Source organism: Trachurus trachurus (assembly GCF_905171665.1).
Source record: "Trachurus trachurus genome assembly, chromosome: 22".
NCBI classification, from domain to species: domain Eukaryota; kingdom Metazoa; phylum Chordata; class Actinopteri; order Carangiformes; family Carangidae; genus Trachurus; species Trachurus trachurus.
Window position 1 is genome coordinate 5,093,262 of NC_139907.1, and position 27,086 is coordinate 5,120,347.

At 43.6% G+C, this 27,086-nt stretch overlaps 1 protein-coding gene across 1 annotated transcript in view; it reads right to left on the reverse strand.

Annotated features, from left to right (window-relative positions):
• The window catches only part of fgfr3 (fibroblast growth factor receptor 3), an 86,110-nt gene that overhangs the window by 49,903 nt on the left and 9,121 nt on the right, over positions 1 to 27,086 (reverse strand). The window contains exon 3 of the mRNA XM_083998035.1: positions 2,893 to 3,156. Coding sequence (XP_083854161.1) covers positions 2,893 to 3,156 — 264 coding nt within the window. The remainder of the gene's footprint in view (positions 1 to 2,892; positions 3,157 to 27,086) is intronic.

Here is a 27,086-nt window from a genome sequence, read left to right on the forward strand (position 1 = left end):
TTGGTTTTTCGCTGTATCACACGTTTTTTCGCGGCCGCTCTGTAATTATTTTCCATCTGACCTTGAAGTGCTCTGGTTCAGTTCCACGGGTCTCGTTAATGAGAGCCAGCTGTTACCTTGACAACCCCCCCCAACTCCGAGCTAAAACTGCTCCTGAAAATCCTGACACAAGTAGGTTTAGTTTTCTTTTCTGTTATCCAGCACGTCAGTTCACGACCACGACTGAGCTTGAATATCAACCAAACTTTGTGTATGAAAACAAAGCAATCGATGCGTTTTAACCAGCTATGAACAGATTATGTGAATTAGCAAACAATAAGTAGCATTAAAGTAAAGTAAGTAAGTTTAGAAACTGTTCTCTTAGCTTTGTTAGCTGTTAGTTATGATTAGGAGAAAACCAAGAAACCAGTTTTTTGACTAGAGACCAAGCAGTCTGTCAATCTGAACGCAAAGTTAGGTCATCTGAAATCATTTCAAAATGCTCAGAATAAAACTTTCTCAGATAAATTTGGCAAATATCAACAGATAAATGAACAATTAACATGTGGATACTTGGATTATACATATATAATATACATCTTTTCATTTAATGGCATCTTTAAATCTGATTTAAGCTGAATTTGCACACGGCCCAATTCTCTTAAACACATTGAGGAGTTTCAACATTTCATTTTCATGCACTTCAGCGTGTAGATAACTTCTTTCATCTCCTCACATTACAGCTTCTTGTTTCCAACACGTGCACTGTGTGTGTGTGTGTGTGTGTGTGTGTGTGTGTGTGTGTGTGTGTGTGTGTGTGTGTGTACACTACGATCTGGCTGCTTTCCCTCTGGTCTGGAAGCCGTCCAGGTGCTAAATCTGATACTGCTCCTAAATATCTGACACCTTACTCAAATATTTGAGGAAAAACACAATAGTCCGTGTGTGTGTGTGTGTGTGTGTTTAAGACGGAGCTGAGAAGGAGTGGAGGGAGGAGGAGGACGGGCGGTTTCCACAGGATATTGCTGCCACATACTGTAAAAAGGTTCAGACTTTATAGGTAATTTAAACACGTACTGAGTGTTAAAATGATACAAAAACGTCTGACAACGGGCTGCGACGAATTCACTTCCTGTGTGGTTTCTGCCACTGAAACACGCCGAGCCGGGCCGAGCCAAACCGAGCCGGGCCGAGCTGGAAGCCAGAGCAGTTATCTCACCTCCGCTGTTTTGCACTTGTTTAAAGCCCCAGTATGTAACTTATTTGGCTTTTTATTAGCAAAAATCAAATATGTCTTTCATAAATACGTATTTCACTGAAGTGGAATCACACCCGCATACAAATGAAAGCTTTCTGGTTCCTTAGAATGAGTTGTTACAAGTCGTTACAAATACATAAGTGGGCGACGCACCGAACCGAGGCGGCCATGTTGCATCGCCATTTTTTACGTTGAGTGGCAGCGTGACCGCCGTGACAGCTGTGGGCTCGGCCTGTTAAAACTGTCACCACTGTGTAGTGTGAGGAAGGACGAAGGCACTGGTGTTGCATTCAGGTGCAGTCAGGCAGACGGCCGTCGGCAAACCAACCGGATGTAATTTTACTGGACGAGAGAAAGACGGTAAAACGTGGGTCAGGTAAACAATACGACATCACCATGACAACATATTGTCACGCCTGTATTGTTTTGCCTCGTGTTTGTTTTCATAGACGCTTGTTTATCCTGTTACATGCAGCGTCTGTTGTCTGTCTGACGTCTGCCCGATTTCACGTGAATGCAACATCAAGAATACGTTCCGATATGCAACCGCACCGCTAGATGGGGGTAAATCCTACATACTATACCTTTAAAAGAAAACTAAATCTGATTTAACAAGCTGAGCACGGCTCAGAAAGATGGATGGTCTGTTCCCCTTTAAATCAGCGATGTGTGTGTGTGTGTGTGTGTGTGTGTGTGTGTGTGTGTGTCCTCCTGCAGTCTGGAGCTGATATGTGGGTCCATGAGGAGACGCTGTCCACGTCTGATCAGTCCTGGAAAAGGCCATTTTCTTCCCGGCTTGCAGCCAAACACATGCCTCTCTCTGTGTGTGTGTGTGTGTGTGTGTGTGTGTGTGTGTGTGTGTGTGTGTGTGTGTGTGTGTGTGTGTGTGTGTGCGGCGGGTTGAGAGTGAGTGAACTCTCTCATTTCTTGCCACCCCATCTGTTTTCAATGATGAAATGTTTTGTGCTAATTGCTTTCTAATTAGTTGTCAATAACACTTTCAGCTGGTGTCCATGAGCTTTACGGGAAAACGCCGCCCGACTCTTGAGCTGCTGCTCCCTCCTCCCCCTCCTCCCCCTCCTGCCTCACCCCCCTCCCCCACCCTCACCCCCCCCAACCCACCTCCTTCTTCCCTATTAGAGCTCATTCTGCATCTCACACTTGTTGAAACCGTTCCCTTTGTACGATAATTAATTTCACCTTCGACTGTGCATCAGGAGGTGGGATCAGTGTGAAACCTGGCCGGGTGTCAGCCGCTGAGTCTGTACCGGTGTGTGTGTGTGTGTAGCTCGGCAGGTCGCTAACTGGAAGCGAAAGAAATAATAAAAGTTATGAGGCAGCTTATAGTTTTCCAGTTCTATCAGAGATCCACCGGCTGCAGCAGGAGTGTGTGTTGCCGCTAGTTATTCAAGTATCTTTAAAAAAAACGAAGACAGCCCTGATTTAAAGTTCACCGCTGCAGAAAATGTTATTTATTTATCACTTAATCTCTCTGCATATGTTCACCTTGCATCCTGCAGCATTTATGCATCACGTTGGAAATATTGTCTTTGTTTTACTTGTAAATCAATATCATAACCATCACGCATGAAGAGCTGCAAGCGCACAGCGTTTCCCGCCTCGCGACACTTTATTCAGAAGTAACTTCCTCTCACCTGTCACCCTGATGGTGTAGTTGCTGAGCAGCGTGTTGCTGTGTGCGAGGCGACACGAGTACACGCCCGAGTCCTCGTACGACACGTTGATGATGTGCAGCATCCTCTGACCGAGCCGCGTCCGGTTGCTAGGCGCCAGCCCTATGCCGTCTTTGAACCAGACGACGGGCTCCGAGTGGTCTTCAAGGTCACACGACATATCCAGTGTGTCCCCCATGCCCAGGACATAGTCCTCCAGGAAGGCTGTCTCGCTGGACACAGAGTCTGTAAGGGGAAAAGAAGAATAAGAAGAATAAGATGGTGGTTTGTGAGAAAAGATGTTTCATTTTTAAAGGAGTAGTTCAACATTTTTGCAAATTGCCATACTCCCTATAGTTTTAGGAGTTTGTTACCTTTAATTGTCGGTGTAAGCTATTTTGTGAACGGCGGAGCAGAGTCGTGAGCTGCTCAGAGCTACACGACGGAGGCTCATGGGATTTCTTGGTTTCCCTCATCAAACTCATCAAATACACAATCCAACAACTCCACAACGCTCTGGTGGACAAGTTGTGACCTGCACATTCACCACGCTATGAGATAATAACAGAACTTTAAGAGACGGAGTTGTTTTAGAGGTAAATGCAGAGACTGCTTGATGAAAAACTGTCCCTGAAGGCAACGTGCATCAGTGGTTTTGCATGAATTTCCCTCTAAAACAACTCTGACTTTTTGTATGAATGGGCCAATTTGCCAAAATGTTGAACTATCCCTTAAAATAAAGCAAGACAGACACGTTCATACAGATTTTAGTTGGAGCTGCACAAGTGACCACTGACCCTCTGGAGAGCTTTCAGCTAATCTACCACTGGAAATACGAAGGGTGCAATTTTTTATTCCAGCATCAAGAAGACGAAGACGAAGAAGAAGAAGAGGAGGAGGAGGAGGAGGAGGAGAAGGACAGATGTGGGCTGTGTGGAGACCCCCCACCCCCCCCCTCCTCCTCCTTCAACCTTCCATGTCAAACACCAGCTCATTTACTCCAGACCTCCGTGTGCCAGCAGCTCAGGTCTGCGCCGCGGAAAAACCAACATGTTTACTGGCCGGGCCGAGGATGCCGACCTCGGCCGAGAGGGACGGAGCAGAGATGGAGGGACACGACGACGTCTGGAGTTTAAAATAAACACTGGCTCCCTTTGTGTGTCCGTCCGCCCCGTACCCTCCATCAGAGGTGTCTCCTCATCCTCGACCTCAATTACACATCAGCGCCATCAGGGAGAGGCGCTGCACACACACACACACACACACACACACACACACACACACACACACACACACAAGACAACCTCCCGCAGGCTCTGGTCGGTTTGGCAACCGTTCAGATGAAGGACACACACACAAGGACACTTGTGAGCACACAAACGCCTGCATACTTTCACATATGCAGGAGCGCGGGCGGCCGCAGCCTTTGAATGGAGCTGCTTGGGCAACAGAGTACACAACACGCACTTGTTCGCACGCACAAACGCACACCCACCCACCCACCCTTCCACCCACCCATGGGAAAGACTGAATGAGGTGTGTTAAGAGCGTGATTTATGATGGCAAACACACCCACTGTTGACCCGCTGAGAGGAGCAGCAGCAGCGTCACAGAGACTCGCTGACAGGCGGCCGACGTGAACGCAGCTTCGAGACCGAGATTAGAAAATTGGAGTTGAGAGGGAAAGTTGAAATCAGCGGCGGCCCCAGACGAGACAGTCTTCACGGGGAATGCATAATAGGTGATCTAAATTATAGATGTGTTTCTCCAGAGCGAGGCGGGCGGCGGCGGCTGCTGCTGCTGCTGCTGCTGCTGCTGCTGCTGCAGACAGATGGAGGAGAAGCAGCAGGTAGCGTCACCAAAAAGTCACATTTAGTTTAAGGATTTTGCACATGCAACACTGCAGATAGTGAGAATCCTCCCACACTTGGAGACAATAGAAGGAATCGCCTTGTTGTTTACAACTACTTCCGGGTAGAAAACCAGCATGAGAACAATAGTGACGGATGAGAGTTTCACTATATACAGTATATAATTTTTCATGTAACTATATCGCCGTTTAGACTAATCTGATGTTTGTGAAGTTTATAAAACCAATGATTGGACAAACATTACTATTTCTGTGTGCACATTTTCGTAATTAGTCATGGTTATTATAGATTAGCCGGGCTAACGGTTAGCTACCTGTTTAACTTTAATAACTCAATGACTCAATAAACGGTCCATGAAAAAATATTTTCTCCAGTGGATATCTGAGTTACAACATGACTGAGCTAACTGGAGTAGTTTCATGTCGTGTCCGACAACGGGAGGGTTTTAACAGCTGACATCCTGATGTTAGCTTAGCTACCGCTGTTAGCTTAGCTACCGTTAGCTGCTTTCTAGACACCGTGATTCCCCCAAACTGAATAAATACCACACATATCAACACAAAACACACACACAAAAATAGTAAAGATTCTTCAATCATTTCAGATTTGTCGTAATGGTGATAGGGCGTGAAAAATATGATATATAGGCTAGCTAAACTCTCGTTCGTTACTACTGTTCTCATTCAAATTACGTGCTGGTTTTCTACCCGGAAGTAGTTGGCAACAAGGCGATTCGGTCTATAAAAAAAACAACGAAATAACGACTGAAAATCCGAGCGTAAAGTCCTGCTGTGCTCCGGTGAAAAGAACCCCGCATGCAGCAACATGTATGTAGTGAAACACACATGAGTGAGCTGTGTGAAGTGAGGAACTCCCTCCCAAAGTGAAGTGAATGGATGAGTTGTGAATTGTTTTCTCTGCCTTATTACAGCCAGCGATGTTAAATCAATAATGTGTTTAACATAACTGAACAGCAGCAGCTTCCCTCCGGCTTTGACAACGATATTTACAACACTTCTTTTTTTCTACTCCCCCCCCAAAAAACAAAAAGACCCATTCAGGAAAAAAAAAAAAAAAAAAGTAGAAAAACACCGAGGCGACGGTGCAGAGAGCATAAATCCAAACCCAGCATGAATGACTCTTTGCTACTTTGCTGTATTACTTATGGCCTTATGTGAAAGAAAGGGAAGAAGAAAAAATGGGTCTTAGAATATCTTCAGGTCTTAAACATGGGGAACTGGGCTTTATGAGGTAGATATAATAATCTCCAGGGACTCATAGCTCACTTTGGCTTTATGGGGCCTGAACGCTCGAGCACAACCTCCTCCTGGCAGCTCTGAACGCAGCCTCCACTGGAGCTGCTCCTTTGTATTATAGGCACATATTTCCTGTTTAAAGTGTTACTTCACCCAAATGTCTCACTTACACCTAATAGTATCAAACCACGGAGATTTACCACGTGTTAAATTTCTCTCTCCTACTTCTTTCTGTATCAGGTGAACTAGTCCTTTAAATATCCACCTGTATTCTGAGTGTATTTGCGCCATTTAAAACAACTATATCTGTAAAAATGTGACATTACAGCTAATTAAATTAGGATTTATTAACAATGCAGAACAATGCAGTGTATTTTTTTCTGATCTTGTTGCAGAAAGAAATTGTTTTCCTTTGATCCAGAGGGAAAAACAGATACGAGGAACATTTGTGCTCGGCTTGGATGTTAACGCTGCCGGAGGCTAAACAAATGCAATTTACGGAAAGAACAAAAACAAAACAAAGATTCATTAATATACAGTATATATATTTAAAAAAATCAATTTCTCAGGTGTCACACAAAAGAGCAAAGCCTCCTTTTTCTGGTCACCGTCACTGACAAAATATCTGTTTCTGCTTCAGATCCTGCACTTTGAAATGTAGATTTGAATGTGAGTGTAAAAAAAAAAAAAAGCTGTTCTGAATAAAAGTGGATTTGGTTTGAAAGGCTTCACTGTGTGGCACCGCACAACCTTTCAGGACAGATTTAGTGGAGACTGTAGCGGCCTTGTTACAAGCTTTCAGAGGGTGTGAGGGGATGATGGGGGTGGTGGTGGGGGCGAACCCTGTGTAACGTGAGGTCACAGGTTTGATCACCTTGACAGGAGACAGTTCTTTGAAATGGACTCATGTGAGTGCGTCACAGAGAAATATGTAAAAAAAAAAGAAAGAGGAATTCCTAATTAGCTCATCATGAGCACTTTAAATTCCTGAAAAAATAAAAAAATGTGTGGTTGTGGACTGTGGTTGTTTCCAGGTGAGAATATGTGGAAGAGTCAAGATGTAATGAGAAGAAGTGCAGGGTGAAATCAAACTGGGAGTCCTGGGAAGACTGGAATTAGGATTTCCATGAACCTTAAAGGTCCTTAATATAATGTAATCTAGAGATAGATGTTTGTGTTAAAGCTCCATACAGTATAAAGGTAGATGTTTGTGTTAAAGCTCCATACGGTATAAAGGTAGATGTTTGTGTTAAAGCTCCATACAGTATAAAGGTAGATGTTTGTGTTAAAGCTCCATACAGTATAAGGGTAGATGTCCATGTGTAGTGTGATTATAAAGCAGCTCTAGGTTCTATATTAATACTGGGAAAGTATCAAAGCCTCAGTCCACAGAGAAATGCACACAGCCTGTATTCAGAAACTGAGCCTTAAAACCAGCCATCAGGACTTCCTGTCACTTTGTGATGTCACAGAAAAGCAGTCACCAAACACCATCTAACAACTTGCAGGATTTGGTCTCTGAGTGTTTTATTCTGAAATCGGCTCTGTTTTTAAATTGGATCATTCAGAAAACACCGAGCCAATTAAAGGAGAGGCTCAGAGCTTCCTCTCTTCTGATTGGCTGACACCGGCCTGTTATTACCAGAGCTCCAGAGGAGATGGAAAGCAACAGAGATGGTTTTTGCTTCTTAAAACTACAGATATAACTTCTTATGGTTCCATCAAAACTTTGAATAAAACACAACAACAGTGTAAAATGTTGGATTTTCATGTTCATGTTTTTTCAGTTTTGAAAATGTGCATCTGTGTGCCCTGTTGAATCTACATCCAGGTTGACCTTCACCTGGTTGCTAAGGTGCATGCTTTTTTCCCCCTTGAAGGCTAAAACTACATCTGGAGGTTCACACAGCTGCTTTGCATATCTCATACAGCAGTTGAAATCAACAAACAACGACTCTGTGCTGTTTTTGTCGCCACATGCAAAGTGATGATTCAGACTCAACTGAACCTTTTTAATCTGATTAATACCAACAGTCCTTCAGTTGTGGAAAAGCAGATGCTTTTAAAGATGTTTATTCACTCAAGAAGATTCATTACTCTATTTAAGGTTTTATAAGGGGAGGTACAAATGCATTTTTTTTTTTTTTACTGTCAACGCTAATTATCTAATGAAAAAAACCTCTGAAGGGGATATTTTATACCAATGCACGGCTATAAAAGTCTCAAATACAAAGTTTTAAGTGCTGAAAATGTGTCTGTGTCGAAACCTCTTTAAAAATCACTTTGTAAAGAAGCAACTAAATGAACAAAGAAAACAGGAAAATAAAAAGAACCTGCATCTAATTAGCAGCGGGGCCACATGTCAGATACTGAATCACAGCAGAGAGAGATATTCCTCCTCCTCCTCTTCCTCCTTACTGTTGCTTCACCACGAGACGGTTCCTGTAGGTGTTTTTCTACCGCCGGGATTTAAAAAAAAAAGGAACAACACTAATTCAAAGGCTTCGTCTGGGATCATTTGTCATTTTAAATCTTTTTGTCTTTGCGTTCTTTATTCTCCCTGAGCCACTTGATGACAGAACCTGTTTGATATAAAAAGCGCTTCATGAATAAATCAGACCTGAAGTGGTTCTGACGCAGCGGATAAATGAAAACCGCCGCGGTGCTGCTGCTGCTGCTGCTGCTCCGGTGGCGTCCAACTCCACATCAACATCTAGACCTTCCTGCTGTTTCCTCGTCCGGTGCGGCATATGTGAGCTATCGGGCTGCCTGGAGTGTGTGTGAAAGTGTGTGTGTGTGTGTCTGTGTCTGTGTGTTACAGTATGTGTCTCACCGGAACCTGCAGACAGGGGCCAGCTGGAAGCAATGTGTGATATGTACTTTTTGGAGCATATGTGTGTGTGTAAATGTGAACGTGGGTTGGGATATGTACGAATGTGTGTATGCATCTGTGATTGTGAACGGGGAACAGTGTGCATGTGTGTGTTTGTGTGTGTGTGTGTGTGTGTGTCTGTAGGTGCTGGACAGTCACTCCATAAATCAAGAGGCCCTTTGCCCTTCTGGCCCTTCTAACCCTCTGGGCTCAATATCATAACAAATAGCCCTTCAGAATCATATAAGTCTCTCTTTGAGATACTGCTCCACCGCTGCTCCACTGCTGCTGCTGCTATCTGTTAATGCTCCGCTTATAGACTCCATCTTTTCTGTGCGTCTGAAGAGGTTTATTTATCCTCTACAAACTTCTCCAGGGGCCCGGCGGCAGACTGCGGCCCCAGGGATGAAAAGGCCTCTTTATGTGGGGAAGCCACCGCCGCCGCCTGCCTGCCTGCCTGCCTGCCTCTCTAACACACACACTCTCTCTCTCTCACACACACACACTGAGGGTCTGAATGAGAGATGCTGGAGGAACAGGAAGGCGCGTAGACCAGAACGAGGAGCTGTCGCCATGGCTGCTGCTGCTGCTGCCGTCGTATCAGGTCACGGGAGCGAACACGCGCAACGTTTCTGAGCCGTTACACCAACACTAGAAGTCTATTTTTAGGTTTATAAAACTTCCTTCCTTCAGCTTCAGCTTTGCGATAGTTCAACATTTTGGCAAATTGGCCCATTGCCATAATCCCTATAGTCATAGCAGTAGCAGTAGGTTTGTTACCTTTAATTGTTAGTGCAAGCTGTTTTTAGAACGGCGGAGCAGAGCCGTGAGCTGCTCAGAGCTACGCTACGGAGGCTCATGGGATTTCTTGGTTTCCCTCATCAAACTCATCAAATACACAATCCAACAACTCCAAAACGTTCTGGTGGACAAGTTGTGGCCTGCACATTCACCACGCTATGAGATAATAACAGAACGTTACCAGACAGAGCTGTTTTCGAGGTAAATAACAGAGACTGCTTGATGAAAAACTGTCCCTGAAGGCAACGCGCATCAGCGGTTTTGGATGAATTTACCTCGAAAACAACTAGATAGAAAATTAAGTTCTCGCACAGACCGAGGAATAAGTGATTCTGGCTTTAATGTAACATAATGAAAGATTTCTAATGAGCTTTGGCACTTCATTGAGCACTGTCTGCTTTAATACAAATCCAGGAGTAAATGCAGATTAAAAAAAGAAGAAAAAAATAAACGGAGGTATTTTCTCATTTCTTCTACAGTACGTGACGTGTAAAAAGACAAATCTGCCCTGACTTCACGAAAGCGTTTTGACACCAATCTATCCTCCAAATTTGAGATAAATGAGGCAACTCCATCTTTTAAAAAGTCTTTGGGCGTGTGTGTATGTGTGTGTGTGTGATGACTGTTGATGTGCAGCCCCTCTTTAACATTCAGGCTGTGGTGTTTTCTGAATTTCACATCTGTCGGTAAAACCAGCTAAATTGCGACATCAGTGTGGTGGGAGTCTGATGAATTCATTTTCTCCTCCGGAGGAGACATGAGCAGAGTCTGAGTGGGAAACGCTGAACCTGTGGCTCCTCAATAACACCTGATGTCTTCACAAAGAGAAGAAAGAAAAAAAAAGAAAGTTTTGCCAATTTATTACCCTCCTTAAAACGTCCCGCTGGTTCTCAGGGCTGATTTATGGAGCCGTGCCCGGAGTGACGTCTTCTCCTTCGGCTTTCTGCTTTGCATAACACGTCGTCATCGCCCTCCACCCGCAGGTTTAAACAGGCCGACGAGGAGAGGGATCGTAAAGAGTAAAAGATTACAGGAGCCTCTGTCTTTAACAGGTACTTTTACTGAGTCTGTTTAAACCATATCTGCGTTTCAAAGCGATGGATTCCAGATGGACGAAGGAGACGTCCGTCTTTATCAAGCTCCGTCGTCTCACAGCTACAAATAATACGACCAGGCCGCCGTCTCCAACATCTCCAGTTAGTTAACTCAGCGACAAACGGACGTTTTTTTTTATTGCAGGTAATTAGTTGTTTGCTTCTGCTGCTGAAAACGACGGCAAATACCTTCCACATTTTGGCCAATTGGTGAGCGTGTGTGTGTGTGTGTGTGAGGCTGGGAGCGAGGATGGTATGTGGGTGTGTACAGTGGTGGTAGTAGGTCTACAATACAGTAGAAGTAGGTAGGTTTAACTCAGTGCCTGAGGAGGGAAGACTACGTAATCTAAATGTAATTGAGGATGAACTGCATTTTTTGTTTTATTGCCCGTTATATGACGAAGCCAGGCAGTTTCTGTTTCAGAAAATGCAAAATGTGAAGCCTGAGTTGTTTTGGGCTGATGATGATGAGGTAAAGTTGGAATGGTTCTTCAGAAAACAAGTCTTTACTATAGCTACTTTCATTCATAAAAAGTGGCTGGATGCTAAGAAAAAGTGAATTATTTACGTGAATTCCATGTGGTTTTTGTTTTGTCTGTACTCTGTATATGAAATGTGTCTTGTAAAGCCCTTACAGGCCGGGCGCCTTAATTGGTGCATGACACTTAAATAAATAGAAATTCAGAAATTCAAATTCTATATCCGTGTGCACATGGAGGTAAAGTTCATGTCGGAGTAGAAACTTATTAAATTTGGGAGACAAATCTGTAAAATCTGCACAATTTTGCGAATTTTGCACGGAAAAACTGTGAATATATAAAAGTTTAACTGTTTTTCCCTCGTGCATCAATTTCTGCAGCTAAACTCTTTCTTTTCTCTTCTTTTTTACAAAAAAGTCCAACCACAGAGCTGTGGACGCCCGGTTCAGACCGAGACATCCTCGTCCCACCAACAGATTCTTCTGCTTCCGTACAGTTTTGCCGGAAAAGAGAAGAAAAAAAAAAACCCGGAGCGGCTGCTGCTGCCAACCGTTTGGCACAGCGTCCACCCCCTCAGACAAGCCAGCATCACATGACCTTCAAACAGGATCTGTGCTTCACAACAACAACCATCACCTCCATACAGAGCACATTTCTCTTCCTCCATTTCACAGCTATGCCAATTGTAAAAAAAAAAAGAAAAAAAAAAAACTCTCCCTCCCTCTCTCCGTTTTTTCTCTTTTTCTCCCGATGTGCAGTGAAAGAGCCTAATCTCTGTTTAATATGGTTTGGCCGGATGTAAATACCTTTGGACAATGCCCTTAATCTGGGCCAGCCTGACAACCTCACACCGTTAGCGGAGGAGCCTGCCAGGAGGAGACGAGGGAGAAAAGGAGGGATGGCTCGGCGGAGATCAAGGAGGAGAGAGAGGAGAAAAGAGGAGAGGGGAGAGACAGAGGAGAGGAGAGTAGGGGAGGGAGGGTTTCCCCAGCTTGTTGCCTCTCTATTCTTTACAGAGCTGAGCCGCCCTTTATCAAAAGAGCCTTCTAAAAAAAAGAAAAAAAATCAAGTTAAAGATGGACGTTGCCTCTAAACATCCCGCCCCGGCCTGTGCCAGCCCCCTCCTCCTCCTCCTCCCTCCCTCTCTGCTCGGCCGCGTTAACGAGCATCGGAAGCTACTGTACGTCCAGAGCATCTTGGCAGCGCCCAATCGTCTTTCCTCTTTTCATACCCTCATCATCACCCCCCTTCCACCCACACCCCTTCTCTCTCTACATCCCTGCAGCCTCCAGAACAGAACAGAACAGGGCCTGGGCTTGCGGTCCACAGTAATTGTCATTCCAAAGACGAACTGGCCTAGTTTCAATTCAACAGACAAGTGTAAGAAGCTCGACCCACACACACACACACACACAAAAGCCAGGATGTCTGAGGAGTGTGTGTGAGGGCCGACGCGTACGACATCATCACACTTCCCCAAACAACGGCACAGAAAAGCAATCTGATTAGATTAGAGGGGGAGGGGGAGAGAGAGGGGTTTCGGCTTTTTTTTTTTTTTTAACTTTTCAGAGGTGATACATGAAGAATCAGCTGTGCAGGATATTGATCACACACTGGGAAACCAGACGACTTCACACGAGGCTAAAAACTGATGCTGGATCAGCACTAGTGCATCCTGAGAGCGATGCTGAATCAGGGGAGTGGTCGCATGCAGGGAAACAAAAAAAAAAGAGGAGCGAGGAAAAAAAAACAAGAAGTTGGTGCAACGGTGGGGGAAAAAAAGAGACAAAACCATAAAAATCCAAAAGTTCAGGTGGAGATGAAGTAATTAAAACTTTATATGATGTTAAAATTTAGCATATTTAAAGGTCCAGTGCGTAAAATGGAGGGAAAACCGTGACATCCAGCGTTCAGACTCTAGTTTGCAGCGCTCGCTTGGCAAAGTGACGGTGGCCTCCGAGGACAAAAAATATAACGATATGTCTGCTGTTTCCTCTTCTTTCTTCTTTCCTTCCTCGTCCTTTATTGTTGGTTATTTATAAACGTGAAACGTGCTCTCTGGCTGGCTGGAGTTTTCGTACAAACATGGCGGTGCAAGATGGCGACACTCTCTAAACAAGACTCTATATGTATATATAAAAGAAGAATTATAAGCCTACGGAAACCGAACAGACTTTATTTTTGAGTGATTATACACTTATACAAATATATTCATGGGTAGGATATTCAGATTTTGCCTATAAACCTTGTTAATTATTACACACTGGACCTTTAACATTGCAACACTGACATAAATTGAAATAAATTCTTAATATCCTGCTAATTAAGCATTTATATTTAGTGCAACTCAATGGGAACTGATATGAAATATAAGATATATTTAAATATATGGATAAAATTATAAAGTTTGTGTCTTAAAGCAGCCTGAAACTTTAAAGAAAAGCAGAGAGAATCCGTCTCTGGAAACGAGGAGACGTCTGATTGAAACGTTCAACTTTGACCTCTGGTGACCCCGACCGCGACCCTGCCCCGACCTCTCAGTGTGGCAAGTGCAACCTCACCACCCCCCATCCACACACACACACACAGACACACACACAACTTCTGATCCTCTCCAGCTGGGACGACCTGCCCCCACAGCGACAGAGACATCAGTGTCATGAAGTGCGATCAGTCCAAAGACACACTTCTGTCTTCTGAGTGAGCACACACCCACACCTACACACACACACACACACACACTGCCGCGCTGTGTCACCGTAGCAACGTTGCAAACCTACACAGCAGCCTTGTGCATTCATTCATCCCCATACGACGAAGAAGAAAAAAAAAAAGAAAAAAAAAAAAAAAACCTCCAGTAATCGTGTTTACTCTCTCTCACACTGACTCTGTGTTTCACTGAAGTTAACAATGGCCACAAAGAGAAGCTTTGAGCTCAAAGTTAAAACCTCATCGAGACTTTGCTAATTAATCTGTCAAGCATCACTAAGAAGGAGCCCTTTATCCACCTTTTACGTGTTTTCTTCACTTTAAATAAACACCAGCAGCACCAGGAAATACACGGCACCCACTGTAAAAAAAAAAAAAAAAACCCTGCACAGGGCTAAAGTCGACACCGTCAGGTCACACTTTGTGTTTCTCCAGGACACGTATTTTTTTAACCCTAGAACACTAACGTTACAAAAAGTAACATCATCACTAACGTCGGGTATTTTTTACCCGATATAATATACCCATAAAAAAATATTTCTCACCAAAGTATATTAAAATACAACAATACATGGCAAAATTGAAGTACACTTCCTTAATTTTCCACTATACAATGTTTCACAAAATGAAAAAAAGGTATCATGGTGACCCTATAAAAAAATGTCCAAAATTTGTGATTTTTTTTTTTTTTTTAACAAAAACTTCCTTAAAAAAAAAACTAATGGAGCTGGGACTTTGTCCTTCAGACCACCCATTTGTGGGACATTTGAGCCTTATTTGGTGGAGTTAAAAGAAAAAAGAAACATTTTCAGCATCACCAGAAATGGTGGCCAGATTTAGATACATAAACACTAACGTCGGGTGAAATCCACCCGAACATGTGCCTGCTGAAAAAACTAGGGATGGGAGCAGGGTAACATGCCTACCTTCAATGACATCACTGAGCAGTATGAAGCTACCCAGGGACCCATGAAACTCAGACAACAGCAACATAATGAAAATTATGAAACAATAATTTCACGGGTGAAAATCACCCGACGTTAGTGTTCTAGGGTTAAAAAGGGGGCAAATTCCTGTAGTTTTAGATAAAATATTGTATTTTATCCCTGGTAGTGTGGGAAAAAGAGCATTTAAATCTTCATGTGAGGAAGTAAAACGCATTAAAATCATATCGACCTCCACTAGAATAAAAGAAAATGCTGCTGAAATGATTTTTATTGCATCAAATCATAGAAGATATATTTTTAAAAAAACAGACTCAGAACTGAAATAAACTGAGTTTTGGTCCTGATCTAATAAAACGCTCCTAAATCAAGTTCAGCTTGAAGCCTGCAGCCTGGATCTGTAAAGGTGTGTGTCGCTGGTTTGGGATCAGCGGGACATGAAAGCGTTTACTGCTCTGTTTATGATGCTGTTTATTAGTGCGGTGGGAGTGCGTCGGCCCGTCTCTTGTTACCTTCTCCACGTGAAACCGTGCAGCCGTAACATGTGGCTCTGATCACCAACACACACACACACACACACCTCCACCTCCACCTGCACCAGCCTGTTACTACACCAACCAACACTGAAGCCTTCACTCTGTGTGTTTTATATTCTCTCTCTACATATATATGTGGGAGAAAGTAAAGAAGAAACTCTGCAGTGTTGAGCAGTGTTTGCTTATGAGAGCAGGACAGGAGCAGGAAAGCCTCTAATCCCATCATCCCTCCATCCCTCCCTCTCTCCCTCCCTCTTCCCTCCAAGGCCTCGGCCGCCGAGACATCTACACCAGACATCTTTACCAACACCGGCTGAACAATGCACAATAGGATGAAGAGCAACGAACGACTGAAACAAACTCAAACATCTGATGCTGATCGTCTGTATCCGCGCCTGCATGTTCCTCCACTCCACCGACCGTGTGTCCTCTACTAGTTCCTGCTATGTTTCAATTTATCAAAAGTTTCCAGAGGAGCAAAATACGACAGCACAAGTTACAGTGCTGCACTGAGCCAACGTGCCACCAAGCAAAGCACCTGCACTTGACTCCCAGTGGCTCCGGTGAAGCAGCTCATGAATGAAATGAAATTATTTTAGGAATATTTAGTCACTAAATAACTTATATTAAAGCTCCGGTGGATGTTTGTATCAAAGCTCCATACAGTATAAAGGTAGATGTTTGTGTTAAAGCTCCATACAGTATAAAGGTAGATGTTTGTATGAAAGCTCCATACAGTATAAAGGTAGATGTTTGTGTTAAAGCTCCATACAGTATAAAGGTAGATGTCCATGTGTAGTGTGATTATAAAGCAGCTCTAGGTTCTATATTAATACTGTGAAAGTATCAAAGCCTCAGTCCACAGAGAAATGCACACAGCCTGTATTCAGAAACTGAGCCTTAAAACCAGCCAGCAGGACTTCCTGTCACTTTGTGATGTCACAACTAAGCAGTCACCAAACAAACCTCAACCCACCACCTGGATCCAAACACCCAACAACTTTTAGGATTTGGTTTTATTCTGAAATCTGCTCTATTTTTTTTATTGGATCACTCAAAAAACAGTCAGCTAATCAGAAGTGAGGCCCAGAGCCTCCTCTCTTCTGATTGGCTACTGCCCAAGAGAGACGGAAAACACCACTGAGATGGTTTTTGCTTCTTAAAACCACAGATATATCTTCTCATGGATCAACACTTCAATTAAAACACTGGAAATGGAGCTTAAATTAACTTTAACCAATAGATATTTAATATTTAGATGTACAAAATTAATATTAATGAGTCCTAGGCAGATTTATGGTTTTCAAAATGACCTTGATTCACATTTCAAGACAGGTCCAGAAACCTGTGAGGTACTGGAACCATTTCACAGTCTGTTGTCAGGACCCGAGCAGGAAAAAACACTGCAGCGAACATTAAGCTCCGGCGTCTCAGTGTGGATTTATCCCTGTAGCTCTCTGAGGATGTCAGACTTTATAGTTTGTGTCATCTAAAGGCCACAGTCTCAGCGGGGACTCAGAGAAAACTAGTGAAGGAGCAGCTCAGCTCTATCATTGCTCCTGCAACGTGTCCTTATCGGGTCGATAAAGGTCACAGATGATATCACGACCCTGGAAGAAGCCGGCGAGCAAAAAAAAAAGAAGATCAGACCCACACACGAACACAGAAAGGCAAAAGAGCTCCTCCCTGGATAAACAGCGATGTGGTCGGTGATACACGGCAGATAAACCACGGCACGCCGCCGCCCCAGCCAGTCAGCCAGCCAGCGACCAGGAGAGAGTTGTCACACGAGGAAAAAATGCAGCCAATTACCAGATACACCACAGTCAAAAATAACATTTCATGGGAGTTTTTGAAAAATTTTCTGACGTGGGTAATTTAAAAAAAAAAAAGAAAAAGAAAAAAAACTCCAGTCGGCTCCTCTGTCGCTGCTCGAGTCTCTTTCCAGGGAGAGAAAGAAAGAAGAAGACGAAGAAAGAAAAAAAAAAAAAACGGCTTCCATTACGCCCTGCAGACGGTACAAGGGTTTATTATTTTAGCTCTCCTGGCAAAATAACAGGGGAGAGTTGGGGTGATGGAGGGGGGGAGGAGGGGAGGAGGAGAGAGGGAAGACGTGGGAGGGATGGAAGCAGAGTTTGGTTTCAACATTAGATGTGTCAGCTGCCCTGGATGTGGGGGGGCTTTAAACAGAAGCGCATGTGAGGGCGTGAGGAGAGAAACCCGGGGTCTGTTTGAACCAAGATGGATGGATGGATGGATGGATGGATGGATGGATGGATGGATGGATGGATGGATGGATGGATGGATGGATGGATGGAGCAGCTGAGAGAGAAAGACGGACGGAGAGAAAATAAGGAGGAAAAGGGAAAAGTGTGGGATTTTTATAGGCTACCTGCTCTGGAAGGACTGCACTGCAAAAACTCAAAACCTTTCCAAGAATATTTGTCTTATTTCTTGTCAAAATGTCTCATTTCTAGTCAAAACTAATCTCTGTCCACTTTAAATAAGACTCATTACCTAAAAAGTAACTTGTTTTTAGATCATTTTCACTTGTTTCAAACTCATTTTAATTTGAAATGAGTAGAAACTTGCTCCACTATCAGATTTTTCTACTTATTTCAAGTGAAAATATGCTTGAAATAAGTAAAAAGTGTCTAAAAACAAGCAAATTTTTATGTGACGAGTCTTATTTTAAGTATAATGAGATTTGTTTTGACTAGAAATTACATTTTTGACTAGAAATAAGAGAAATAGTCTCTGTTATGGTCGTCAACGTGCTAATAAAGCAAATTTGAATTGTCCTGGCGGAGGTGAAGAAAAAGAAAAAGAAGAGGAGGAGGAAGAGTGAGCAGATGTGTGAGTGTGACCACAAGGAGAGAGAGAGGGAGAGAAGAGGAGGAGGAGGAGGAAGATGAAAGAGAGACACACACTCATGGGCAAAGAGGTGCACACACATACCCCTACACACTCACACACCCTCCCTCCTTCTCTCTCTCTCTCTCCACACACACACACACACACAATGCTGAACACTGTCTGTTGGCTCCCTGTTTCCATTCACAGAAATGTAAATGGGGTGCAGCCGAGCCAGACAGGACAGCTCTGCTTCTGGTTAGTGGTCACAGAGACAGAGAGAGAGAGAGAGAGGGAGGGAAAGAGACATAGACATAGACATGAAGAGAGAGAGAGGGAGAGCTGGATACAGTAGTAGGTTTTAATATCGATACATATTCATCTTTATCTCCTGCAGCTCCTCTGGGTCACGGTTACACGTTTCCTGCAGGAGTTTCCAGGAAACGTCAGAGAGGAGATGACGAGTTCGCGACGATCACCGTGTCCGATTACGTAACGATGGAGCTGCAGCCGACCAATCACACACCTGTTTTTACACACACACACACACATCTTCTTGTACGACGCATCAACCTTATTTCCCCATAACAGTGCGTTCACACCAGCCACAAGTAAAATATTCGCCTCGCTCTACTTGCTCGAGTTTGCCCGCTGGAATATTTGTTTTTACTCGCGGCATTTGCGTGAATATTTTGCTTGAGTTTTATAATTTATATATATTTTATAATATTTACAATATTTTTGAACTTGTGTGAACAGGCGAATTTCACGTGTTCGCGCCACCGGCATAAATTTGTGTCCATTCGCGTCTTTATATTGACTTTGTATGTACATGTATGTATCTTATCGCGTGAAAAATTTGCCTCGGGCCCGATGTTAACGCAACGTAAGAGTGAGATGTAGATGTGTGTGTGTGTGTGTGTGTGTGTGTGTGTGTGTGTGTGTTTAAGGTGTATTTTGTTCTTTATTTCCAGTGTGCACGTGCAATAGTGAAGTGAAACACGAAAAAACTGAAGTAAAGTTGTTCAATTAATGTAAAGAAACAGAAACTAGTGGAGAACTGTGTGTGTGTGTTTAAGGTGTATTTGGTTGTGCGTGTGCATTAGTGAAGTGAAACACAAAAAAACTGAAGTAAATCAACGGCCGTTAAATAAAAGTAAAGAAACAAAGTAGTAGAAGACTATTTACGTGTGTGTCTGTGTGTGGCTGAAGAACCATGTGGGGTGTCGAGGGGCTGAGTGATGGGTGGGACAGATCGAGCCTGGATTGTCTCTCTCTCTCTCTCTCTCTCTCTGTGCCTTTGTGTATGTGTATGTGTGTGTGTGTGTGTGTGTGTGTGTGTGTGTGTGTGTGTGTGTGTGTGTGTGTGTGTGTGTGTGTGTGTGTGTGTGTGTGTGTGTGTGCTCTGAGCCAACCCCACTGGAAGAGTGTATTTTGTTGCTGGCAGAGGCAAACAGATGGCAGGTTGTGTGTGTGTGTGCCGAGCTGTACAGAGTCCAACACACTCTCTCACTCACACTTACACACACACTTTCTCTTTCTCTCTCTCTCTCTCTCCCTCACACACACACACACACAGATGAAAACATGTGTATACACGCTGGAGGACAGTGTATATTGGCTTCATGTCGTAATAATCACCATCCATCACAACAATTCAGTCAGAATTATGTAATTAAACCAATGGTGGCGGTGAATCCAGGTGTCAGCCAGAGGGAGGGAGAGAAAGAGATTGAGATGGTTGAAAGGAGACACGTAACTTTCAATAAAACAACCAGTCACTTCACTTCACAGCACTAAAAATATTGTGTCAGATTCGTCTGCTGCTCCAGCTGACTGAGACTCTCCCCTCCTCCTCCTCCTCCTCCTCCTCCTCCTCCTCCGTCCTCCTGATACGACACAACGAGCCTCTTTGTTCCCCTCCATGTCTCGGCCTTATCTGTTAAGTATCTCAACAATTTCCTTAAGGGGAGCTTTGTAATTAAAAACCCGCCGTATGTCAACGCCGCTGTCAGCCGACAGGCCGAGAGCCGTCCTGAATCACAGCCAGAGGTAGAGCAGAGCAGAGGACATATATGTGTGTGTCAGTGTGTGAAAGTGTATGTCAGTGTGTGTGTGTGTGTGTGAAAAAAAAAACATCATTAGGCTGAAACTGGCAGAACAAGCAGCAATCAAAGGGATCAGACACTGATGGAGGTTTAAAAAGACGCCAAGAAAAAAAAAAAAAAAAAGACGATATCTGTGAAGATTTAAAATGTCTGTATATACTGTATATATAGCCTACTATATTATAAAACGGAAAGGTGAAATCCGGCGATCTGATTGGTTGTTAACCGTGGTATAATGAGCATATACCACAGCTACTATTCTAAAGCCTTATCACAGCATCGGTTATCACTCGGCGTCAATCGCTATCCATGACAACGTACTGTTGCAGTCGGCAGCAAAAGACAGTTACGGTGTTTTTACGGCGTTAACAAATAGACTAAAGTAGTTGAATTCACGTGTTTAAGGTTAACTTGGGTTAACAATGGTAGAGTGGACTGAGCAGTGACTTTCACTTGAAAAAAAAGCAGAGGAAAAGACGAGATGCAGAGCTAACGTCCAGAGAGGTGGGACTATTTTTTCCACAGTGGAGCTAATTTTTTTAGATAATATGTATTTCTGGTTGAATAAAAACTACATGAAATGAATTGCGTATTCCTCTTTCATATTGCCAATAATGGTAACCGTTTTCTAAAAGCAATATATCACTTTAGTCCGTGATATATGCTCATTATTAGCCGTGGTATATAATGAGCATATGCCACGGCTAAAAGGTTGCAGCAGGAGTGAGACGTGAGCAGAACACACACACACTCACTCACTCAGGCCTGTATTTCTGTATTAGAATCCATAATTCATGGGGCGACCTGCAGCGCGGCGTTCAAAGGGCTTTAATGAGGTGTATTAATACGAACGTAGCTGCGGCCTGCAGACCGGGTCTGTACGAGGCCGCTGGCTCACGCTGACCTACTGATCTACAGCTGTCTGCAAATGTTTTCCACACCCAGCGACGGATCGCCTCCGTGTACGTTGAACCCAAACCTGAGACAGAGAGAGTGTGTGAGTGTGAGTGTGTGTGTGTGTTGGACTTCTGGGAGGATTTTTTTACTCTCTGTACTGACGGAGGAGAGGAAACGGTGACGGAGAGGTTTTAAATCAGGTTAGGTTTATATCAAAGACAGAGAAAAATACAGACAGCGTGCTTTTAATTTGAAATTTAAACCTATATTTTGAATATGCACCCACACAGAAAGGTAATAAATGACATAATATGTCCCTGTACATGTCAATATATTAAATCATTCCTGTTTTTTATAGGTTCGAGCAGTCATTTTTTGACATGCATGCTTTTATTTTGTAGTTCCATAGAAATCCCATTTACAATATGTACATTTATATGCGAGAGGAGCTGCTACGATCAATATTTTCTTTCAAAGAGATGAACAGACATTCACCGCCCGACGTTGAGCTGCAGCTTTACCACACAGAGCAGCTGAGCAAGTCAATATAAAAGCAAAGTTTAGCAGCTAAAGAGCCAGATGACGTTCACATTAGGTGGTGGAGACCAAAATGGAGCTAAAAGAGCGAAGTATTACAACTATTTAGTCAGGATGTTTTGATATGCAACTATATACCAATGCATTAACCATTTCAGTGTTGCATTCAAAGGTTGTTATCATCGTATAATGCAGGTTTGAGAAAACTAAACTTATTTTTCTCTGTTAGATTTTGTTGAAACATAAACATTCATTTGAAAATTGTGCATAAGTTATGTGAAATGGAAAAATAAACATATTTCTGATGTAAAACTGGATGTATAAGTATTGAATGACAGCTTTACAGGACTTTGCAGGTTGCCATACATATATATAAAGTTCAATGTCCAGTCCTTTTCTGTTTCAGCGCTCAGTCTGATTCGAGTCGACCATTTTCACTTGAGTCTGTGATCTGATATGAAAACCTTTAATAACATTTTGCTTAGCAACAGGCTTTTTCCACTTGTGCTCAGCTGTGTGTTATCCTTGGAAAAATACTGCGTCTAGACAGTAATACAGTGAGCGCTTAATGAAAATCTCCCTAATACATAATACGCTCAGCAGCAGCAGCAGCAGCAGCAGGACGACAGACACAAAAGTCAAATATGTCACTGAGAAAATACACAATCGCTGCTTCTGAACGACAACCGCTTCTGCTGCTTTGACGTATAAATTCATGGTTTTATAGGCGATGCTGCTTCCCTGTATGTAAATCATGTGGGACTCACAGTACAGTAGCACCTCGCAGTGATTCCCCTCCTTGTTAAACGGGACTCCGAGTCGTGTTTAATGTTCAAACCTCATCCAGAAAAGTGTCCAAAGTGTCTGCTGGATTAAGTGCCTGATGGACTGAGGATAGAACAGTCATTGTTCAACAAATAGTCGTTCTGCAAAGCTTATTTGGCGCGCGCACACTTCCCCACGCTTGCCAAAAAGATTTCTTGATAAAGTTGCCAGGGAAATGAACATTCATGCACATAAGACGGAGAAAGAGAGACAGAGAGAGTTGCAGAAGAACAAGAAGGAGAAGAAGTGAGAGGAAGTGTTTGGTTTAACTGTGTTGAGGCTGTGATGAACAGAGTCATGTGAAGGGGCCACACATGGAGAACAGCTCATTTGCATAATAGCGTGACTAAATGGTGGAGATGGTGAGAGCTCCACAGAGAACAACAACAACAACAACAACGACACCAGACGGAGAAATAATAATGTTTCTATTAATGAACAGTGGAAAGAGAAAGAAAATCAATCACCGCTGAAGATCTGTGATACATGTTATTGATCATTATCATCTGACAGTGTCAAATCAGTGCTAATATAATATAACCTCCTGTTTGTCTATATGTGAAATTAAAACGTGCACATCTGTTATTTTCAGCACTTTTCAGACTAAATCAAAGATTTGATTCTCTGTGACAGTTTCCATAGAGACAGTCAGGACTTGGACCGATCAGTTTATTGATCAGAATTAGTTCTTAAAGGGATAGTTCAACATTTTGGCAAATTGGTCCATTGCCATAATCCCTATAGTCATAGCAGTAGGTTTGTTACCCTTATTTGTCGGTGCAAGTCGTTTTTAGAACGGCGGAGCAGAGCCGCGAGCTGCTCAGAGCTATGTACGCTACGGAGGCTCATAGGATTTCTTGGTTTCCCTCATCAAACTCATCAAATACACAATCCAACAACTCCAAAACGCTCTGGTGGACAAGTTGTGACAGAGTTGTTTTAGAGGTAAATTCATGCAAACCGCTGATGCGCATTCCCATCTGAGGCAGTTTTTCATCAAGCAGTCTCTGCATTTACTTCTAGAACAACTCTGTCTGGTAACGTTGTGTTATTATCTCATAGCGTGGTGAATGTGCAGGTCACAACTTGTCCACCAGAGCGTTGTGGAGTTGTTGGATTGTGTATTTGATGAGTTTGATGAGGGAAACCAAGAAATCCCATTAGCCTCCGTAGCGTAGCTCTGAGCAGCTCACGGCTCTGCTCCGCCGTTCTAAAAACAACTTGCACCGACAATTAAAGGTAACAAACCTACTGCTATGACTATAGGGATTATGGCAATGGGCCAATTTGCCAAAATGTTGAACTATCCCTTTAACACTTGAAGGCATCAGGTGAAGCTTCAGTAACGTCGCTTTGGATAAAAGTGTATGTAGATAAAAGTACTGTCAAATGTGGAGACTTGTTTTGTGTGGACAACAGGGGACAAGGGAGGAGACCGTGTGTGTGTGTGTGTGTGTGTGAGTGTGTGTGTGTGTGTGTGTGTGTGTGTGTGTGTGTGTGTGTCTTTTAGCGCCTGAGCGTAAATCTGTGGGTGCCGTAGTTTTTAACGAGTCTCCTAACGATCCAAACAGCCCCTGCTGACATTTACAGTCGCTGCCAAGAGGAGAGGCAGGGGGTCAGTGACCTCACACACACAGACACACAGACACACCCACCCACCACACACACACTTATACACACACTCCCTGACGCACACAACACTGTCGTTTTCTGTCTCTAAAAATGACACACATTCCCTGGTTAAGAACATACTGACCACACACACACCCACACTGTCTCTCCCTCTCCCTCTCACACACACACACACACACACACACACACACACACACACACACACACACACACACACACACACACACACACACACACACACACACACACACACACACACACACACACACACACACACACACACACACACACACACACACACTTACTTACTTTTCACTATCCTTTAATTTCTATCTTTCTCTTTTCATCTCCTTTTATTGCCTCTCTCTCATAATCCGCCTGCTCATACAGACATAACATTCACTTAAGTGCAGACTCCACGTAGGCCTGCTCTGTCACACACACACACACGCACACACGCACACACACACACACACACAACACAACACACACACTCATGCAATGGCAAAACTGAATGTGTTGAATTTATATGTCTGCCGCTGCACAGACAACGTCAGAGCTGAGGAGCCAAATATTTCATCTGAGCTCCACGGTGGCACCAGTGAGGGGGGGGTCGGTAAATATAGAGGGGAGAAGAATAACACACACACACACACATACACACACACACACACACACACATACACACACAGCCTCTGCTCTTTGTCATCAGTCTTTCACGTCGGTCAAACTTGGCTTCTGAAACGTTTTTTCTTTTCTTTTTTTTTTTGTCTCGGGACATTTGGTTATGCCACCAGCCTCTGGAGAAATAAACAACGCCTCGCTCTGAAACAACATTTTGGTGGACTTAATGGAAACAAGGAATTACACCTCACACACACACACACACACACACACACACACACACACACACACACACAGATACACACACACACACGCACACACACAAACCACAGTGTCTCCTTACCTCACACAGGCATAAATAAAAGTCAGAGTGAGTTGAAGATTTATTCCAGAGAGCCTCTTAGCTTTAAACGCTACTCAGCTCCTTTCTTTCTTTCTTTTCTTTTTTTTTTAACAGCTATGAAATAATGTTTGCAAAGCATTCTGGGTAATCTCTCTATCTGAGCCACATGTATGTTTAAAGGTACATTGTGTAGAAATTACTCCCATCTAGCAGTGCGGTTGTATATCGCAAGCAACTCTATCGTATTTTTCATGCTGCATTCACCTGAAATTGGGCAGACGGCAGACGGACGACAGCCGCTGCACGTGTAAACAAGTGGTCCGTCAGCACGAGGCAAAACAATACACGTGACAATGTGTTGTCATGGCGATGTCGCATTGTTTACCTGACCCGCGTTTTACCGGCTTTCTCTGGACTTCTGTGACTAAAATGACATCTGGTTTGTTAGCGACGGCCGTCTGCCCGACTGCAGGTGAATGCAGCATCAGTGTAACGCTCCGTTCCTCCTCACTGCGTTACCGCGGTGACTTTTCACAGACGCCACGACCTCGACCTGAGCCGACAGCTCCGGTGTCTCCGCTGAGTTTCCGTGGTTTCCTACCGTCACGCTGAACAAACTGAACGTAAAAACATGGCGACACCACATGGCAGCAGCACCGAGCTTACCCGCTCCATGGAGATATGAATGATATGAACGGCTAATTCAGAGCTGAAAGGAACACTTCACTTTGTTGATGGGGGGATTACTGATTAATGAAAAACAGACTTTTGAACCAAATAATTGATTTTCTTTTCGTGAATAGATAACAGGAGAAGTTACACAATGTCCCTTTAAGATAAGTTTGTAGCATCACGTAGTAAACAGCTTTTAAAGCACCTTAAGTCGTTCTCTAATCAATAAAAGCTTGTTTTCCTGCTACGGTGGCCCACAGGGGTCAGTGGTCACATGATCCACGCATTAATCTAAAGCAGCGTGTCGAGAAAAAACAAAAACAACTAAACAATTAGTGAATTAGTGGATATGATTAATGAAGCGGAGCGAGTTGTTGTCGCTCGATTACCTTTTCCATTCATATTTACGACTGCTCGAAAACTTTCAAGGGCATTTCAGTCCTCAGCACCTGCTCATCTCTGACCCTGACACACACACAAACACACACACACACAGTCACACTCACACGCACACACACAGAAAAAACACAAACCTAAGTGACAACTCTGCAGCTCGGTGCGGCGGCGGCGGCTGAGGGGAAATCGAGCCATCTGCCAGTAAACGACTGTCACTTTATCCCTACTGCTCGTCCATCTGTGGACGTGGGGAAGTCTGCTGGAGGCCAGGGGGGGGCAGCGGGGGGGTGGAGATGACCAGCAGGCACTGAAGGCACCACTTTCTTTATTTCGTACACACAAAATAATGCATGCATGAGTTTCTTTTTTATTCTTCTTATTATGTATTTTTTTAATAAATCAACCTGCAGACGATCAGAAGCTGTAAATCTTCTGCTCCAACATGAGAAAAACTCATAAATCTGCACCTTCAGCTGCAGGGCACAGACGATCAGACGATCACACGCTGATCGCCGCGACTTCCCAGACTTGTACAGATAGAAACATCAATCTTTGTTTGATGTTTGCAAGATGCTCCGAATCTTTCAATGTGCAACGTCGTGTGATGTGTTTATGGTAGTGTAGTGCGGTTCAACCTCTGCTGCATCGCAACAAGAGGGTCGTGACATTTGGACAGACCACCTCAGTGCACAGCGCTCCAGATCTCAGCGCACAAAACTGCAGCGAC